The sequence below is a fragment of the Rhinopithecus roxellana genome, chromosome 7, assembly GCF_007565055.1.
Source record: "Rhinopithecus roxellana isolate Shanxi Qingling chromosome 7, ASM756505v1, whole genome shotgun sequence".
NCBI lineage: Eukaryota > Metazoa > Chordata > Mammalia > Primates > Cercopithecidae > Rhinopithecus > Rhinopithecus roxellana.
In genome coordinates, this window is record NC_044555.1 from 50,992,344 (window position 1) to 51,013,930 (window position 21,587).

At 39.1% G+C, this 21,587-nt stretch overlaps 1 protein-coding gene across 1 annotated transcript in view; it reads right to left on the minus strand.

Moving 5' to 3' along the window:
- Nucleotides 1-21,587, minus strand: part of OPHN1 (oligophrenin 1) — a 407,359-nt gene that overhangs the window by 152,819 nt on the left and 232,953 nt on the right. Inside the window, exons 12-15 of the mRNA XM_030934177.1 lie at nucleotides 20,006-20,084; nucleotides 17,390-17,423; nucleotides 16,813-16,875; nucleotides 15,837-15,911 (exon numbers count right to left, since the gene is read on the minus strand). Coding sequence (XP_030790037.1) covers nucleotides 15,837-15,911; nucleotides 16,813-16,875; nucleotides 17,390-17,423; nucleotides 20,006-20,084 — 251 coding nt within the window. The remainder of the gene's footprint in view (nucleotides 1-15,836; nucleotides 15,912-16,812; nucleotides 16,876-17,389; nucleotides 17,424-20,005; nucleotides 20,085-21,587) is intronic.

The following is a 21,587-nucleotide window of genomic DNA, read 5'->3' on the forward strand; positions in this document are numbered from 1 at the left end:
CCAGCAATTCTACTTCTCAACATACACTTAAACCAATTTATGCTGGAGGTTGCAATTTTTTTAATTTCTGCAATCAGACCTTGGCGATGACCTTGAGCAGTAAGATATAAATAACTCCTACATGCTTAGCATTCCAATAATGGAACACTAGGCATAAATGGGTTAAAGAAGTAAAAGCAGCTTCTTGAAGGGATATGTGTATATCCACATTTACAGCAGTATTGTTCATAATGGACAAAAGATAGAAGCAGCCCAAGTGTCTAACCACAGAAGAATGAATAAACAATACATATTGTTTTTATATATACATGTATATATATGCACACATACATACATACACAGACACACACACACACAGTGGAATATTATTTGGCCTTTAAAATGAAGGAAATTCTAACACATTCTACAACATGGATGAATCTAGAGGATATTACACTGAGTGAAACAAGCCAGTCACACAAAGACAAGTACAGTTTGATTTCATTTATATGAGGCACTTAGAGTAGTCAAACACATAGAGACAGGAAATCGAATGTTGGTTTCCAGGAACTAGGGAGCAAGGAGGATGGAAAGTTGTTAATTGTTGTACGGAATTTCAGTTTTCCAAAATGAAAAGAGCTCTACATATTTGTTGCAAAATAATGTGAATACAATGAACACTAATGAACGATAAACTTAAAAATAGTTAAGATGGTAAATTTTGTCATGTATATTTTGCCACAATGAAAAAATACTCCCTAAATTGGGGCTTGATTAACCCTATATGAAATTTTAAGAATATACAGTCACAGCTAGATAATCTGGTCAGTTGCTCTATTATTCTTGCTTTATTATAAAGAAATACCTGAGACTGCATAATTTAGTAAAAAAAAAAAAAAAAAAAAAAGGTTTACCTGGCTCACGGTTCTGCAGGCTGTACAGGAAGCATGGTGCTAACATCTGCTCAATTTCTGGGGAGGTGTCAGGAAGTTTACAATCATGGTAAAAGATGAAGGGGGAGCTAACACTCATGTGGCCAGAGTGGGAGGAAGAGAGAGAGTAGGGAGGTGTTACACACTTTTAATAACCAGATGTCTCAAGAACTCACTCACTATCACTGGAACAGCACCAAGCGGATGGGGCTAAACCATTCATGAGAAATTCACCCCCATGATCTAATCATCTCCTACCAGGCCCCACCTCCAACATTGGAGATTACAATTCGACATGAGATTTTGGCAGGGACACAGATACAAACCATATCAGTTGCTCATAGAATAGACCTATATTTTACATAGGAATGTTATGTCAACTGACTGGCAGGGTATATGTTATTTTGTATTATCTCAATTGGAAAAGTTTGGAGATTTTAACATTAATACTTATATTTGGGAGAATTTTATTGATCTCTGATATATCCATGTCAAAATACTACACACTATATTAGGTAGGTTTTGTTTTCCTATAGCAGCATTTTTATTCCTTTGCCTAGTCTGTGAACATGGAGAATTGACAGAGACAGATAAATATACATTTAAAACTGTCCTAATCATATCAACTCTTTAATTACTAGCTCTTTGTTGAAGAGCTCAAAATTCAAACCGTGTAAAGGGTTTTATAAGGTGAAATGTATACCTCCCCAAATGTATAGCCAGTTATCAACACCATAAATTGAATTAACCACTCCATTCCAAATGATCTGAAATTCTACCTTTATCATATGCTAAATTGCCACATACATTTGAATCTACTTTTGTGGTTTTTTGAGACGTAGTCTCTCTCTACCACCTGGGCTGGAGTGTAGTGGCGTGACCTTGGCTCACTGCAAGCTCTGCCTCCTGGGTTCAAGCAATTCTTGTGCCTCAGCCTCCCTAGTAGCTGAGATTATAGGTGCGCACCTCCACATCCAGTTAATTTTTGTATTTGTAGTAGAGACAGAGTTTCACCATGTTGATCAGGCTGGTCTCAAACTCCTTACCTCAGGTGATTCACCCACCTCGGCCTCCCAAAGTGCTGGGATTACAGGTGTGAGCCACTGCGCCCAGCCCGGATCTACTTTTGAATTCACTATACTGTTCTCACTGTCTAAGCATGTATAAATTCCAAATTGTTTTGGTCAATTGCAACTTTCTTATATATCTTACTTCTAGGTACGGTTCTTCTATTTCAAATATTTCCTGACTGTCGGCTCAAAGTGATACATAGATATAAACATCAGAAGCAGACTGTTTAGTTCCAAACAAATTAATTTCCAGATATTTTTCATCGTGACTGCATTATATTTATACAGTAAGCAATTGACATATTTACCACACCGGATATCCCAATTCAAAAAGTGGCTCTGTGTTTGTATATATTCAAGCCTTCTTTCTAGTTCCCCTTTAGCATTCCAAGCTTTTCTCCATACAGATGTTACACATTTCCTGCTCAGTTTAGACCTAGATATTTTATGCTTGGTTAATTTCTTCAAAGGGAATTTTTCTTCCATTTTATTATACAATTTTATTTCAATCAACTATCTCACTAAATTCTCCTTCTCAGGAATTTTTTAGGTGAAGCTCTTGATTTTTCTAACAAGTATAGTCTCTCTAATATATGGATATTGCCTCCTCCTTTCCAATTTTTATGATTCTACCTTAGTTCTTATGTTTCATTGATTAGTCCTTACAGAATATTATTCTCTGAGAGAGGCAATAATGTATATCCTTGTCCAGTTCTCAGACACTGCTGAGAATATAAAACATTTATATTATGAAAAAGATTCTCTCCTTAGGCAAACTTCAGTCAGATTCCTCTGAATTTTCTTTCTGATTTGGTCCCAATCTTGGGTCCTGTCTTTGACCCATATGGTCTGGTTTTAGTAAGAATCCTGCTGAGTCAGTTTAGTGAAAATCTCCTACTCTAGGTATCTGATCACTGTATCCTGCTTTGAGCAAGTATCCTATCAAGTCAGTTTAGCCACAATCTCTCCTTACTCCTGATGTTTCCTCTTAGCATTTCTCCAACCACTGCTTCCCACTGTCTTAGTCAATTTTCTGCTGCTATAACAATACCACAGACTGGGTAACTTATGAACCAGTTTATTGGCTCATTATTTTGGAGGCTAAGAAATCCAAGAGCATGACTTTGTCATCTGGGGAGGGCCTTTATATTCATCATCCCATGACAGTTAGGCAAGTTGGTGGTCAAGACAGAGTGAAAATTAGGCCAGACTTACTGTTTTATCAGGAGCCCAGTCCCACAGTAACTAACCCATTCTCAAGAAAACAGAGCCCTCATGACTTAATCACTTCTTAAAGGCTCCACCTCTTGATAACTTTATAGTGGCAGATAGGCTTCAGTTTGGGAGGGGATATTCAAGCCATAACACCCATCCTGCTCCTTGGTTATAAATTTCCTCGTGCTTGGAGTTGAGCTCAATCTATCTTCTTACTATAAAACCCCAGTGCAGTAGTCTCTGTTGAAAAAAATGTCTACCTTACTATCTCCAAGTATCATGTATAATTCTTTCTTTATCGATTATGATCTAAATTTTCTAAAATAGTTTGTGTATATACTTATAGAAATATACTTAGAATAAAGGTCACCAAGTTAAAAAAAAATAAGTATTCCTGGTGAGTAGGATTTGGGGTGAATTTTCGCTACCCTTTCTGAACACATTTTAATGCTTAAAATTTTTTAGGATGAGCAGGTATCTTTTTTATTAAAATAATTACTTTTAATATTAATGCTTCTGAAACATATTCAGCATTAAAAAGATTATAAGGTCATTTAATGACAAGATAAAAATACTTTCAATAAGAATGATATGGCTACTAAGTTGTGTGAATGTGCAAACATTACTAAGTTGGTTCAACTTAATTACTTAATAAACGGAGATGTTAGGTACATCTCTTAGACTACACATACCCTGGCAAATTACTTAGATTGAAACTAAGTGTGCCATGAACACACAGTTTGTGAAGCTCATCTAAGACCGAAGAATAACCACCGGAGGCTAAAGAGAACCGGAACCAAAGACAGGCATACAGTTTACCACTCACATTAATATAATGTTCCTATTTAATACTTTGCATTAACTTCAACTACTATTCCAGGAAATTTCTTCCAGTAAGAGGAAGTTGTGAATAGCTTTGTTTCAGAAACTTCCTGGAAATCCACTTTTCTGAACAATGCTTATCAAGCAGTCCTCATCTAAGTAAACAGCCACTTCTCAGAACATCTCTCAAACGGGTTTATCAAATGACTAGTACTCTTCAAAGTTTTACATAAAAACTATTGAAAAAAATATATCACAAACTTTGATATAATTTTGACATAAAATTATATCATGAAGTTTGTCCAATCTCAATCATTCAGGTCCCAACAATGAAAGACCTGCCACAAACCAGACTCCAAAAACCTTATAAATATGAATCCCTCTCCACATTTGATTTTCCCCTTCTGAAAGGTTATTAAGACAGTATTGTAATGGTAGTGGCCTTTCTTAGTGCTGTAAGTAACAAGCCTGAATTTGTTTCATCAGAAGACTATTTTGGTGGCCTGTTTGAATCATGATTTGACAAGATGCAAATTCCCTGTTTAAAATCCCTCTGCCATTTCTCATTGCTATTATACTAAGGAATAAACTCCTTCACATGACTGATAATGTCCTGCAAAACCTGGAACCAGATTAAGATTGCCAGATAAAATTAAGACTTTCCAGTTAAATTTGAATTGCTTATAAACAATCGCTATTTTTTTCTTAGTGTGTGTCCTAAATCTGTTTATCTGAATTTGAATTTTAACTGAGCATTCTGTATTTCGTTTTTTACCTGCTAAATTTGGCAACCCTAGGCCGGGCGTGGTGGCTCACGCCTATAATCTGAGCACTTTAAGAGGCCGAGGCAGGTGGATCACTTGAGGTCAGGACTTCGAGACCAGCCTGACCAACATGGTGAAACACTGTCTCTACTAAAAATTTAAAAAAATCAGCCGGGCATGGTGGCAGGTGCCCATAATCCCAGCTACTTGGGAGGCTGAGGCAGGAGAATCGCTTGAACCTGGGAGGCAGAGGTTGCAGTGAGCCGAGATTGTGCCACTGCACTCCAGCCTGGGCAGCAGAGCGAGACTCCATCACTAAATAAATAAATATATAATAAATAAATTTGGCAACCCTATTCCATCTTTATCTTAGGGTTACTTTCCACTTACATCTAAATCCTGAGTTCAAGTCCATGGTATTCACAAATCCTGTCTAGAACTCTGGCCAGAGGCTGGATGGCCAAAGCCATTAAGGCAAGTGTTTCATCTCTGAAGGAGGCAAATTAACTATCAAACTCAACAGCTGGCTTGAAAGCGGTAGGATCTCCCAGACCACTGGTGGGTACATATGGACACAGAATAATGGCTACACCTTGGGCACCGGAGTGAGGAACAGACTGAGAGTGTACAAATAATTACAGTTTGATAAAATCTTGGGACTGACACAGAAGCTCTGTAGTTTGTTGTTGTTGTTTGTTTGTTTGTTTTCTATGATGGTAGTTTCTCCACTAGGGGGAGCCTCCACAGTTGAAACAACCAATATCCACTGAGGGGGTCCCACCCAGAGGACTCTCAGGGACATGCACGGTCCTTGGATAATGAACTGCTGGGGAATAGAGGCCTCTCAGGACAGGAGGACTCTGAAGAGTAAGAGGATAACAAGAGAAAGAGAGAAAGAGAGAGGGGAAGGGAGGAAGGGAGGGAAGGAGGGAGAAGAAAGACACATAAGAAACAAAGAAGTGGAACTACAAGATCTTCCTTTGGCCTTTTCAGAAATCTAAGAGGTATGGGTTGTTAATGTCGAAAAGGTACCCAGAGATAAGAGCACCAAGCTGAGGCTGTGAAAAGATAATGAACTGGCCTAAGGAACTCCATGGAAATAGTGAAGCTGTTGAAAACAGAGGGTCTGGCTGGGCGCAGTGGCTCGCGCCTATAATCCCAGCACTTTGGGAGGCCAAGATGGGTGGATCACTTGAGGTCAGGAGTTCCAGACCAGCCTGGCCAGCACGGTGAAGCCCTGTTTCTACCAAAAAATACAAAAATTAGCCATGCCTGTAGTCCCAGCTACTTTGGAGGCTGAGGCACGAGGATCGCTTGAACCTGGGAGTCAGAGGTTGCAGCGAGCCAAGATTGTGTCACTGCACTCCAGCCTGGGCAACAGAGTGAGACTGTCAAAAGAAAAAAAGAAAAAACAAAAAAACAAAACAAAACAAAACAAAAAACAGAGGCTCTGCCCAAGAAGCTCTGCCACCCCTGCTTTTTACATATCCATTCAGGTAACTTGTTGACAACAGTATCTGTTCCAAATTTCAGACATTTCCAGGAATTTCAGAGGGACATGAAAAACACAAAGGCCCATAATAACACTCCATTAAACTAAACATTCTGGAAATTCCGGATAGTATTGTCAACTAAGATTAAGAAATTCTACTCAATATGCTGAAGTGTGAAGCAGAACAGATATACCCAGAAGTAACTACATAACAGCAAGAAATCTACAATAATATAAATTACACTAAGCACATAACTGGTAGAGATGAGGTGGTGATTAACTGTTTTTAGTAAGATGAGGTTTGGCTTCAGAGGATACACTACTATGGGAGGTCATAATATGCCACCCCAAAATACAAAGAATTGTTGACCTGAAGAAAATTAAGAAGCAGCAGGTATAGGAAAGCTCTCTGCCCTCCCTCTATTTGCCTAAAAGCAGAACACAGATTTACAAAGAGAGAGGTATCCCGACCCAACACCCCTTTCTACCAGGGAGAACAAAGGTTAAAAAGGTTAACCACTAAAGACAACTTTGGACACTTATTGGCCTAGAAATGGTAGCAGAGGAATTTATATTAACAAGCCTTACTAACTAGGTATCATCTCTCATTTATTTGGCTTCCCAGATGTTGCTGCTACTAGAGATTCAAAGTCCTTTTACTTTGTCTTGTCATGTCTTAAAAAAAAAAAATACAATTAAAAAAATTACTATTCTTTGTTGAAGGTGATCTATAACCTGAAATTCTAAGCTACCTCTTTGAGAATTACTCATTTCCTGGGTATCCCCCATGTATGTATGAAATACACATACTAATAAGCTTGTTTTCTCTTAATAATCTTGTCTTTTGTTACAAGAGTATGTTCCAACTAAGAACTTATGAGAGTTGAAGAAAAATTGTTTTTTACCCTACAACACCTAAATGGAGAAATGACTGATAAGCAGCAATTTACAAGGTGTTCAAATATAAAGGCATAACAAATATAACCTGACTCGAGACTGTTAATTTTTTTCTTTCTCAAATGGCAATTTCTCCACTAGAGGGAGACCACAGCATGCTTTAAAAGGCAATGAGTCAAAAAGAGGAATGGGGCTGGGCACTGTGGCTCACGCCTGTAATCCCAGCACTTTGGGAGGCCAAGGTTGGCGGATCACCTGAGGTCAAGAGTTTGAGACCAGCCTGGCCAACATAGTGAAACCCTGTCTCTACTAAAAATACAAAAATTAGCTAGGTGTGTTGGCACGTGTTTGTAATCCCAGCTACTTGGTAGGCTGAGGCAGGAGAATCGCTTGAACCCAGGAGGCGGAGGTTGCAGTGAGCCGAGATCATGTCACTGCACTCCGGCCTGGGCAACAGAGCAAGACACCATCTCAAAAAAAAAAAAAAAAAAAAAAAAAAAAAAAAAAAAAAAAGGAAGGGGTGGGAAGATGGATCAACACTGTATTCAGGTACGAAAGTTTTTGTTTTGTTTTGTTTTGAGAGAGTGTCACTCTTATTGCCCAGGCTGGAGTGCAATGGCATGATCTCAGCTCACTGCAACCTCCACCTCCCAGGTTCAAGTGATTCTCCTGCCTCAGCCTCCCAAGTAGCTGGGATTACAGGCACCCACCACGCCTGGCTAATTTTGTATTTTTAGTAGAGATGGGGTTTCGCCATGTTGGCCAGGCTGGTCTTGAACTCCTGACCTCAAGTGATCCACCCATCTCGGTCTCCCAAAGTGCTGGGATTACTGACTTGAGCCACCATGCCCATGAATGGTTTTAAAGCTGAATGTGATCATCTGGTCAGCAAAGGAAGCACTGAGGAAAAGATGAAGGCAACAACAAGAAGAAATAAAAGATGCCCTCCAAGAGAGAAAAGAAGCTACAATTTCCCTTTGCCCATTATCATCTACATAGTTTAAATGAAGAATCACCTCTGACTAGGATGTAGGAATCTTTGAGAAATATGGCTTCCCATGGGAAAATCCTACCGATTTGCTGCTTGTTATCTGTTATTTGCAAATATTAATTACATGTCAGTTCAGATAACTTGGTGGTCCTAATGCTATCTGCAGAGATTAACAAAAGCTATATTTTATGAAACTACATATAACAGAAACACTGTGCAGTAGTATAACAAAACACAACCATGTATGGAATGGTTCACATTTTTGAGAAAAACAAACATTCTCTAGGAAGAGACATGCATCACAAAAGGTATTCATTAATTCCACAAATATTTCCTATGTGTCAGCCACTGTGCAGAATACCAGATTCCTAGAGATCCAGGTACCTAGTGAAGAAACAAGGACAGAGAAATGCTAGAGCATGTATTACCTACCTGGGAATTTTGTAAATGCAATTTTCCCAGATGACAGCTACATTTGATATAGGGAAGACAAGTCTTTCAGTTCTGATCACCTTGTCTGGCTACTTGTATCTAGAAGGGTTCCAATGTATGCTCATGGAAAAGATTTTATGAAAGTGGGTTGCTAGTCATAGTATAAGCATGTCAGAATAGGAGGCAAAGGCGATATGTGAAGAATAAGAGAAAATAAAAACAAAGAGAAAGAGAGGTAAGCAGTAGCCCTAAACACTGGTGTATGCATTGAATAAATGTTGTGTGAATCAATGAATGAGAGAGAGAGCTGTAAGACAAGGCTAAGGAAAAGGAGAAAGGGGATCATGAGGCAAGGCAGAAGATAAACAATAAGACCTGGAAAAAATTGAAAGCCAATGGAGTTCAAGCAGATAAAATAAGGTATACATTACACATCAGGAAAAGGAAAACTGTTAGTCTCCCAAAGTTAACATATTCTCCTTATATGTTTTACCTTAAGATGGTGAAAGATCTTGGTTTAAGAAATAGGCTGCTTTTTTCCAAGGGGAAAACTATAGTTTCTATTTTCCAGGTGCCTATACTGCTTCATGTCCTTGTGCCGCCAGTGAGGATCAACAGAATCCTGAATCTGGGATATTCCAGAGTTTATTTTGTGAGAAAAACGTATGACTGTATCTATGAACTATAGCTGCTGCTAGACACTAAGTTGCAGGAGGCCAGTGATTTCTGTCCCCCTTCTTCACTGTTACATCCCTACCACTTGATAAAGTATCTGGCACTTAGGAGGTACTCAAGAATATTATGTTGAATGGATGAATGAAAAAATGAACACTGCAGGGCATAAGAGATGCTCAGGGCATAGTTCATTTGCCTAACCTGGCTCAAAATGGGGGTTCTGGGGATCCTAGTATTATAAACAGAAATCAAGAAGGTAAATTGGTTGCTCTGGGTCCATAATCCATTTCAGGCAGATAACCTAAAACTGGCTCTGAGATACAGCATGTTTGACAATATTACAGTAAAAAAAAAAAAAAAAAAAAATCTAGTGGCAAAAAGAAATGCCATAGGAGAAAAAGTGAACAGACTGAGTACAGAACAAATTTCTCCAGAGAAAAGTGTAAATGATACTCTGGCTGGCAAAGAGCTGAAACATCTTGGAAAACATGATGTCTTAGTCATTTCAGGCTACTATAACAAATTACCAGAGACTGAGTGGCTTATAAACAACAGAAATTTATCTGTCACAGTTCTAGAAGCTGAAAGTCTAAGATAAGGGTGCCAGCATGGTTGGGTTCTGATGAGGGCCCTTTTCCAGGTTACATCTTCATTTGATGTAAAGAGAGTAAGCTAGCCCTCTGGCATCTTCTTATAAGGGTATTTATCCCATTCATGAAGGCCCCATCCTTATGATCTTATTCAACCCAAATTATTTCACAAAGGCCCCACCATTATAATGGTATTATACTGGGGAGTCAGTTTCAACATATAAATGGGGGAGGAAGTACAAACATTCACTCCCTAACAGATGTCATATGCCAATGAAAGGAATTTATTTCTGCTCCTTTGAGGAAATAAGTGAGAACGTCACAATGAGTCATAGGTCAATAAGATAACCACTGCCTAAAGGTCTAACCACGGGATTCCAAAAAGGAAGAATCAAGGATGACCTTGAGGTCCACTTAACAGCATCACAGGGAGTGTCCTAAAACTCTCAATGGAATAGTGTATGTAGTAGGCAGATTTCTGGTTCCCAAAGGTGTCCACATCCTAATACTAGGAACCTGGGAATATGTTAAGTCACATGCCAAAGGAGAATTAAGGTTACAGATAGGTTTAAGGTCACTAATCAGCTGACCTTGAGATAGGAAGATTATTCTGATTATCTGGGTAGAATGAATGTAATCACAAGGGTCCTTTAAAGCAGAAGAGGAAGGCAGAAGACAAAGAACCAGAGTGATGGCAGCATGAGAGAGGCTATGCCTGGTGTCGCTAAAGTGGACCATGAGACAAGGAAAGTTCTAGAAGCTGAAAAGGTAAGGGAACAGACTGTCTTCTCCAAAAAAAAAAGTAGCCTTGCTGACACCTTGATTTTAGCTCCAGAAGAATGATTTTAGGCTTCTGACCTCCAGAACTATAAGAGAATAAATTTGTATTTGTATTTTTTTTGTTTTTTGTTTTTTTTGAGATGGAGTCTCGCTGTGTCACCCAGGCTGGAGCACAGTGGCGCGATCTCGGCTCACTGCAAGCTCCGCCTCCCGGGTTCACGCCATTCTCCTGCCTCAGCCTCCTGAGTAGCTGGGACTACAGGTGCCCGCCACCACACCCGGCTAATTTTTTGTATTTTTAGTAGAGATGGGGTTTCACCATATTAGCCAGGATGGTCTCGATCTCCTGACCTTGTGATCCGCCCACCTCGGCCTCCCAAAGTGCTGGGATTACAGGCATGAGCCACTATGCCCGGCCAAAGTTGTATTGTTTTAAGTCATTAAATTTGCGATAATTTATTACAGCAGCACTAGGAAACTAATACAAGCAATCCCCTGGATCCTCATTCATGGTGACATAGCTGAAAGACTCTCCCCAAGTCAGAAACCCTGCAGCAGGAAGCAGGTGGCATAACAGCATTGCTAGATTCATATGTCAACAACTGAAATTATTTTTGCTAAGTTAAAATACCTTTAAGAGAAAAATTCCCATCCTACTATTTACATACTTACAAGAATGATAGGAAATGGCATTACGTCAGATGAGAACTAAAGATGAATTTGCTATCAATTATTCAGATATCGAGAAAATAATAGACAAGGAACAAATATTCATATCAAACTTTATTTCTAAAAGTTTTTGAACTCAGCTTCATAGTCAAATGCAAATAGGAAATAATTTTGAAAGGGTAACAGTAAATATCCATTGATAAATTACTTCAAACTCTAATGGTACTATTTCAAAGCAAGCATGATTTGAGAATAATCAATGCATTTAAAGTAGTAAGTATAGTAATGGTTAATGTATTGAACCTATGTAAAATTTATGACATACATGTATACATATACGCACATATACAAGGATCTGGCTTTATGAATAAGGTATTTTGATATGTATGAAAAGCTAAAGATCACACCATACGACAGTATCAGAAAGATGGCTAACATATATAGTTGCTTTAAAGATTAACACATAGAGTTCAAGTTCTGCAACTCCTGAAGTGGAGTGTGTTATGTTTTTGTTTTATTTGCTAGGGGACTCTGAACTTCTCATTCAAACAAAGAGTCACATAACTTGAAAGTATTTCTGATTAATGTACTTATTATCTATTTGTCCAAATATATGTGAATTTAATACTAAAGTTAAGTCTCCAGATGCTGAATAATTCACATTAATTATGAAAATAGAAAAATGACTGTGTGCATATTTCTACTCTATTATCTGTCTATATATATTAGGTATTCCACTTCGTTTCTGAGAAGTCCACATATCTTATTCTAATGCCATAATGATGAAATGAGAAATTTAAATATTTAAACAGGAAATGAAAATAACATAAATAACATCTTACAAGTGACTTGTTACTTCACTCACTACAGCAGGTCCTCTTCTGTTTAGATCCATAGGCCTGTGGCACGGTAAGGAGATTGTGGGAACAACACTTTCCTGTTTATGGCTGTCAACCAGGCTCAACTCTATCAAGAGCCCCTGCTGATACAACCAGTCTCATCGCTCTCCATGCCCCATCTCACCCATCTGCTCCATTGTGAAATACTTAAGAGTCTCTGGAGCACAACATGATTATTAAGACTATAATGACAATGGGAAGCATTTTCATTAATAAGATAGTTATAGCTTGATAAAGGAAAGAGAAATAGAACTCTTACATGAGGTTCCAAGTTGTCCCTGAGATGATCAGATTGGCTTCTCTGTGCCAAGGTGGCTTACGATGGATCCAGCACCAGTGAAGACGCTAATCCTCACAGTGCATAAAACCTCATACATAAAGCATCATACAAAAATCTGGTGTAGGCAAGGAATGTGACCAATCAACCAACAGCCTGATTGAAAATAACTATTGATTATGTGTTGCCTTTGACTTTATACTCTGTGTTATATTTTATTTCCCCAAAAGACAAACTTTTGTGTAGGGGAAGAAGAAAAGGCTTTAGTAAATGATAGAAGAAAGCCTACAGTTACAAGTTTAGGAGATGTCATAGGGAAAGAAGTCTGAGGGTTGTTTAGATTAAAAAAATAACAAGAGTATCCTTTTGACTAGCATAGAGCATGAGACTTAAGAAAAAAAAAAAGAGGGAGAGATGGTACATAACCAAAAGGCAATGGATGTTCACCCTCCAAGATAAATCACGATGGGTCCACATGCAACCAAGGCAACAAGCCCCTAGTGGTATGAGACTAGATCAGGAAAGGGTGAAAAGAAGCAAGACAGCTTTGAGGATCCCAGTGAGACACGCCAGAGGACATCACATGAAAGAAACTTAGAAGGAAGGTCTCCCCACATAACTAGACATTGAAAGGTAACTGAGAGACAGTTTCCCAGTAGAATGTAAGCCCCACAAAGGTGGAAAACACAGGGAATATGTTCACTTTTCAATCCTCAGCCCTGAACACAATGCTTGATGTTCGGGTAGGCACACAAATATTTGCTCAATGAATAAATAAATGAATGAAGATCATCACCACATCTGGAGTTTCATACATATGGGGCAGGGATCGGGGTTGCCATTTTCATACACAAATAAGGAAGTTAACAGTTTTATATTGTATCTATCAATATTTATATCTAGAACTTCCTGGTATATTTTAGATATTCCTATGAGAGTTAATATTTGGAGGATGGTTTTGAATAAATGAAATACACCAACTCTACCACTTTCCTTAATACTTGAATCAAATTGTACCGCCATGTGTGATTTGAAGGAACCACTTCAGTTCCATTAAAGCCCATAAGAGAATCAGTGAGATGCCTGGCATGGCATTTTTTAGCTTATTATACAACAGATATAAGAATGTGGTGATACTGGAAACAGAATTTTCAATAGTTCAATAATTATCTGAATAAATATCTGAGTTCAATAATTTTTCAGAGATTCAATATGCTGGACCATGCTGTCAGCTGATTTACATATGAAAAAGTGTCCTTAGCTAATGAGATGGGTTGCAAATTGACCAGGAATAAGCAATCCAAATTTTTAAAAGTCAAGAATGTAAGGTGATTAATGAAAACAGATGCTGAGATACTAATGATGTAATCTGGAATTCCAAAACCACAGCTGCTACGACTGAGTGCTATAACATCCTCAAATGTGAATAGGGTTGGTTGTCAGACCTGCAGGCTTTTGAGAGATTAGCTATGCATCACAGTAAGGACCAAAAAATATGTACTTTATCCAAGTGAGTTTTCCACACTCAATTTGTTCTCTGACACTATGAAAACTCAGCTTACAAGATGCTTCACTACCACCCACAAAAGGAAGAAAGGTAAGTTTGCAGGGAGAGAAATGCAGGTAAATACCTGTGAACCATCTACATAGAGAGAGCTTGTGCAGAGACTCCAATATTGATTCCCTCAGCCTTTAGGGCTTCTTGCCTCAGTGATGTCCATTTACCTGAGCATGCTATATAAAGGTGATGATTCTGATGTGTGCCATGACCTTAAGATGACTGAGAAGCACAGGTGCAGTGGGCAAGTGAATATTTGCATTTAGAACTCATCAGAAGATGTCTGAAACAGAGATTTTGTGAGTTGTCAGCATACAGGTGCCAGTAAAAAGCATAAAGAGAGACTACCACTGCCAGCCATGGTGGACTAACTGGTATCAGACTTGCCTTCCTGCTGTAACAACTAGAAAACTGGACAGTATATAGGAAACTCCTGCATGTAGTTATTGAGCAATGGACAACACAGGACTATGACTCTGAGAAGAGGGAAACAAACAAGATAACTGCTACCTTCTCCACAGCCTGCTTCTTAAAAGCACTTTTTAGATTGCAGCAGATGGAGTGGGAACTCAAGCTGAGCATGGAAGTCTTGCTAGAAGCAAGACTTGTTGCTTCTAGAAGCAAGACTTGTTGAAGCAGCTAGAATTAGCAAGGCACAGTACTAGAGAAGAGTGAGCTATGTAGAAAAAGAGCTCAACAACTTTACCTGGGAGTGGATACTTTATATCTGGCCTAAGAAAACTTTAAAAGAAGACTCAAATAAATCAAATTGATCCACAAATAACTGCCCACAAAGAAAATTCAGTCCTCTTTAAAAGAAATCAACAAAATCAAGACACTCAGTAAGTCACAATATCCAGCAACCAATAAAGATTACAAGAAATATTTTTTAAGAAACAAAAATGTGAGCCATAACCAGAATTTTTAAAAAAAATCAATCAATAAAAAAAAAAACGTGTAAAAAAAAAAAAAAAAAAGAAGTAAACCAGAACAAAGATAGAACTGTAGGAAACACTCAGTCAAGGTGTAAAAAACACAAAGATAAAGGTTCAGCAAGTTACTGAAAAGGAATCCTATAAGATTTAGAAGAGGGCAGGCATTGTGGCTCATGCCTGTAATCCCAGCACTTTGGGAGGCAAAGGCAAGAGGATGATTGAAGGCCAGAAGTTCAAGACCAGCCTAGGCAACATAGTGACACCCCATCACTACAAAAAAATTTAAAAATCAGCCTGGTGTAGTGGCACACGCCTATAGTCCCAGCTACTGAGGAGGCTGAGGTTGAGGCTGCAGTGAACCATGATCATGCCACTGCACTCCAGCCTAGGCGACAGAGTTAGAACCTGTCTAAAAAGAAGAAAAAAGATGTGAGAAGAATCAGAAGAGTGACGATGTGTTATGGAAGTCATGAAGTCATGTAAGGAGAAATTTTCAAAAAAGAGAAAGTGGTCAACAAGGAGATCAAGTAAGACAGAAACTCAAAAGTGTTCACTGGATTTGGTAAGAAGATACCTACTAAGCCTGGCCACGCAGTTCCAGTTGAGACATAGGGTAAGAAGTTGGATTGCTGAGGGTTTCTGGAGTGAATGGGATATGAGGAAGGAGAGATAACAGCCATTTTCAAGGTACAATTGACTCTGCCCAGGGTGGGCAAGTATGTGTATGTTTTACCTTAGAAAATACTTTTCTTCAACTACTCTACCACATTTTTTAGCAGTGTCTCCTTTCTCTTCCAGTCACATTTCTTTGTAACACATAAAGTACTCCCAGTAAGAATTATCAAAGTAAAATTGTTACCAAAAAAGGCATTCAGCAGCTTCTGAACCTGAATATTGCTGCCCACAGTGCGGTACAACCCTTCTGTCTTGATCCCTAGTGGAGGAAAAAATCAGGTTAATTTCACTCGTATAGCTAGAGTTGTCATCTCCCCCTGGTACACTAGAGGCAATTCAGATAGGAAGGGGTCACACTACATACTCCAAGTTCTCCAGCCTTCCCTGTAACAGGGGAATAGTCCTAAAGCATCTCTCCAAATTATCCATCCTTTCATTTGGAGTATACCAAGCCTGCTCATTAATCTGAAGAGAAGAAAACAAACTCTATAGTAAATAGAAGCATGTGCTTAGTTTGGGCAGCAGCAGAAAGCTGAGAATGGTGCTGCCATCTTAGAAAGAAGTTCATTTAATTGAAAAAGAAGGAAGGATCAGCTCTCAAGTTGCTTCTAAGCAGTGACACAAAGCAGGAGAGGGCTGGAGTAAGGCAGCTGTGAAACAAAAGGCCATTTCCTGCACCAAGAAGGACTAAAAAAACATTTTAAAGAACAAAGAGACTTGATTCATATACTACACTTGTCCACAGTCTAAATATCCTCAGAAGGAAACCAGAGAGTATCAGCAACCAGAAAGAATGCTGATTCCACATCTCCCTGAGTTTAGTTCTGCCCCCATCAATTTTTATACCAGTATGTATTGTGGCAGAAATTGAACTCTTGATTATTTAGGATAGAACCATCATGACACTGCTTAAGGAGTGCCAGGTACTATTTGAGAATACTTTATAAACTTATAAGCTCTTTAAAAGCAGGAATCCACACATTATCCAAATATGCTTACATACCACTAGTTTAGAATTTTCTGAAATTTTCTAGCTTGTATCTACTACACAAGCTTTGTAAACAGTCTTCATTCCTAAAATGCTACCTCAGAGAAATTGCCCAGGATAAAATCAGAGTGACCAGATTCAGACAATGCCAAGGCTGTGGTTCAGATCTTACCTTTGGTCTCAATAATATTGATGCACTTCCTGACAAACTTGAAGCCCACTTCATTTAGCTCCACTGTTTCAAGCAAAGGAAAACAGTTAGTGCCTGCTGCAACAGGTGTCACCTATTAAATATTTAATGACTATGCAAAGGGACTGCATTGAGAGAGCTAAGGGTTTTTGGTTGCTCATTTCCAATCACCCTTAAATGGAAAGATTCGTTTATTCAGGGAAGGTTGAGCTTTTTAACTCTTATAACACAAAATACTTCTATTTAGCTCTTTGCATTGTCTGTTTTCGGCATGAGCAAAGTCATATGTGAAATGTTAGCCTAAAAATACACACAATTTCTATCATGCTTCCAGATCAGGAAGGATGTTTCTCTACCCACGATGTAAGCTAACACAAAGTGTCTACCTTAGTTCAATTACCAGACACATTTAAAAAATATATGGCTGAATTTTATTTCACACAAAGGCATCCATATTCAGACTTGCATTAATAGTACACATCATTAATGATGGTATTTACTATGAATAGGACAGGTGGCAGTTTATAATGCTAGTAGACCAAAAATTTGAGTGACTCACTTTCTTGCTGTTTTGTTATAGGGCTGTGGTAGATCTACAAAAGAAGATAAATAGAAAGATCCATGGCTATTGTCAATCAATATAGGAAAACAGAGAACATAATATTAAATCTCTTTCCCCAGATAGGCATTAAAAAATGATTAGAAACTCCAGGATGTCAACAAGATAGGCAAGTGGGCTAAACATAACCATTTTGCCAAGATTGCTAGAAAATACTTGAACAGGCCAGGCATGGTGGCTCAGGCCTGTAATCCCAGAAATTTGGGAGGCCAAGGCAGGCAGATCACTTGAGGTCAGGAGTTTAAGACTAGTCTGGTGAACATCATGAAACCTCATCTCTACAAAAATCCAAAAATTTGCCAGGCATGGTGGCATGCACCCGTAATCCCAACTGTTCAGGAGGCTGAGTCAGGAGAATCTCTTGAACCCAGGAGGTGGAGGCTGCAGTGAGCTGAGATCACACCACTGTACTTCAACCTGGGCAACAGAGTGAGACTCCATCTCAAAAAAAAGAAAAAAGAAAATACTTGAACAATCACTGAAAACTACACTGAATTTCACACAGTTCACCGTAGCTAAAGTTGTAGCCAATCCATCTTAGATATTTCCTTATGTAATGCCTGGGGCATTTTTATAATAAAGCAAGAGACCAGGAAAGTGTTTTCCTCATGGCTATGTACCTGTCTGATGGACATTATAAAATTCAAATGTTCCTAATACCAATCTCCCACCCTCAAAGACTAGTTGATGAATGCTTCTCTGTGGAAAGGCAAATGTCCATCTGAAAGAGATCCATGAATACACCAAGATTTGTCTGTGTTATCTTGGAGTATGCACTGTGATAGCTTTGTGAGAGACCAGAAAGGAGACTGTTGACTCTTGAAGTCTAGTCCTGGCTCTACCTCTACCTCTTAGGAAATTTGGGCATGCCCTTTCCATTCTCCAGACCTCAAAATTTATATCAGTAAAGTGATCAGGGTTGGAGTAGACATTCCTTCAAGCCCTGATCTTCTTTGACAGTTTAGGCAAAGGCATGGACGAGATATGTAAGACTAGTGAACTGGAGTGTTTAGTAAAGGAGCAACAACATTAGTAATGTGAGGCTGCAGGAAATGAGCCCTCTATATGCCATCTGTTAAGAGTCTGTTTGAACAGCCTGTCCTTAAAATAAGTTCTGTATATGTGTGTATGCCCACAGATATTTCAGTAGGAGATATTTCTGTGCCAGCCAGCCTTTGCTGCTACTTTTCTAAACAAGGGATTTGTGGGAAAATCTGCCATGATCTAGTTGGTATGGATCCACATTCAGTGGGCCCATGTGCTCACATCATTCTCCACAAAAAGCCATCTGCATCCTTTGATTTTTGAAAACCTAAAGGGAGAGCAAACTTAAGAGAGGGAATAGAAAGACAAATGCCTTGCTGAGCTTCCTAGCATCTGCCTACAGAAACGTCACAAGCATGAAAGAGTTCAGCAGCAGGTTTCTGGGAGGTGACAGAAGGAAGACAGTGCTGGAATATTTTCTGGATGGCAGTCTTCAGAATGCCAAGTCTCTCCTGCTACCTTCCAGTTTACTATAAGTGTAATCTGGGATCTAGTTACCCCTCTAAATTCTCCAGGATACTGAGGACGCATAGAAAGAAAAACCTAGAATGCATTTTCTCTCCTAGCCAGTTTTTCACTTGAATAAAGCAAGGAAATAAGACTGTATCTGAACACTGCTGGATCTTTGGAGTTTTGTATCCCATCATTCAGACCGGCTAGCACATTGTGGTTTACAAGATGACTTCCATCTGGTTTTTCTAAGCAACCCTGTGAGATAGGTAGAAAGAAATTATTAAAGCCGTTTTACTGAGGAGAAGAAAACTGAATCTCAGAGAGGTGAAATGATTTGCCCAGGGTCACATAACCATTTAATTGCAGAACTAGTACCTATATCCAAGCTTTTGGAATTCCAACACCAGGAAGCTGATATTATTTCATATGCCACTAAGAAACCAGAATGTTTTTCAATTACTTCCAACTGTTCCTATTGGTCGCTTGACGATAATCAGTAACGCTTTCAAGGGATTGCTTGTCCTCCTGCATAACGGTGTTCTAAATGGAACAGTACATCTTGTGATACAGGATGGCAATGCCATCTCTGCTACCAGCTGTACCCTTGAAGAGAATAGCTAAGTTGGTGGTATAAGGGTGAGGCAGAGAAATCATTCTGAATAAATACTTAATAAGTGCTTATTTATAACTATGGCAATTATTTTTCATATTAATTAACACATATTGATTTCATAACCTGAAAAATGGCTTAATTCTTTCTGAAAAATAGCTTATGGGCATAGCTACATAGTCTAACACTAGAGCAGGGAGCTGAGAGATCTGCATTCTAAGCCCAGTTTTGATGTCTTCTCCGAGGGTGGTCTCAGAAAAGTCCCTCAACCTTTCTGGAACTCCAGTTGCCTTACCTGCTAAGAGATGCGGAAACAATTCCTTTACAGCTCTAAAACTGAGACTAAACAATCCATTACCATTTAATTGTCTGAGACCCACTGATAACACTAGAGGGCACTCATACACTGGCATAAGCTGCGGAGGCTTCCCCAGTGTCAGGTAACTTACAGGTTCTTTCCCATCCATGGCTTCCATCCATAGCCTTCTGTTAGCTTCTGAAAGGGCCTGCAGAGTGATGGTTCCTGGCCTGAGGGGGAAAAATGATAAGTATAAAGCAGAAAATTCATCTGAGAGAATGGAGTCCTGTGATCTAGGGTCCCTCTCTGCCCTGGAGGTTGCCACACTGAACAAGCACAGGCCTACAGAATACTCGTTTTTCAAAATCTCTTTTACTCAAGAAAACAACAGGCAATTTAGAGAACAGTAACTTTGGGAACCATGGAGGTGGGGGTGGTATCTTGGTGGCCTTGTGCCAGGATCATGCAAGAAATAGGAAGGTAACTATCAAGATGCCTCCATAATGCACACCTAAATTGGCCCCATTGTGCTTGAACCAAATAAAGGCTCTGTTGGAAGCCAGCCACTTTGTCTGAGTTCTAGGAATGAGCATGTACATCACAGGCACATTCATCTGTCAGTAAAATAGCTTTGCTTCTTCTAGCACCTGCGATGTCCAAGAAACATTTTGAGTTGGAATAAATTCAACAACATGAGTACTGGCTAAGACACAGGGAGGAGGCGTTTTGGCTAACAAGCAATTTTATGACTAATAAAAAAACCTAATATTTACTGAATGCTTACTTGGTGACAAATTTTGTTCCAAGTAAACTATGTATATTAACTCAATTAATATACACAATAAGGCAGTTATAGTAATCATCTCTACTTCACAGAAGGGGAAACTGAGGCACGGAGTAATTATCCAAGGTCATGTAGCAGGGAACTACTAGAGACAGGACTTAAATCCAGAAAGTCTGGTCCAGCAGCCATATTCTTCACTACAACAATACAAGGCCTCTTCTGCCTGGCACACGGCTTCAAACCCTGTTTTATTCATTCATTTGCAGGCTACCTGCTGTGGTCTGAATACTCCCCAAACTTCATAGGTTGAAACTTAACTACCAATGTGATGATATTAAGAAATGGGACCTTCAGGAGGTGAGTGAGTGATAAGGGTAGAACCTCATGAATGGGATTAGGGTCCTTTTACAAAAACTTGAAAGAGTGGGTTCACTCCCTTCCGTCTCTTCTGACATACGAGGACACAGTGTTGGTGCTCTCTGGAGGGCACTGCAACAGGATGCCATCTTGGAAACAGAGACCAGGTCCTCACCAGACACTGAAACTGCTTGGACTTCCAGCTTCTAGAAATGTGACAAATGAATTTCTGTCGTTGATATATTACTGAGTCTCAGGTATTTTGTCATAACATCTCAAATGGACTAAGACACGACTAACTACCCAGAGGTATCCTAAGTTGTTATGTTCCTTATGATCTTTTTAGATCTTTGTGACTCAACTGGAATTTTGAGATTAACCACACTTTATGCAAGGTATAAAGTCTCCTTGCTTTCTCTTGGCTACCTGAGCCATCAGGAAAACATTTTTCCTTCCATAAATTCTATGATAAGATGAGACCTCTCCTAGCATCATAGAATGATAAAAGCAATGCCAAGAGAGTTCAGCCACCCTGGATAAGTAACTAGGCCTCTCTAGACCTCGGTTTCTTTATCTGAAAGGGTGCTGGAAC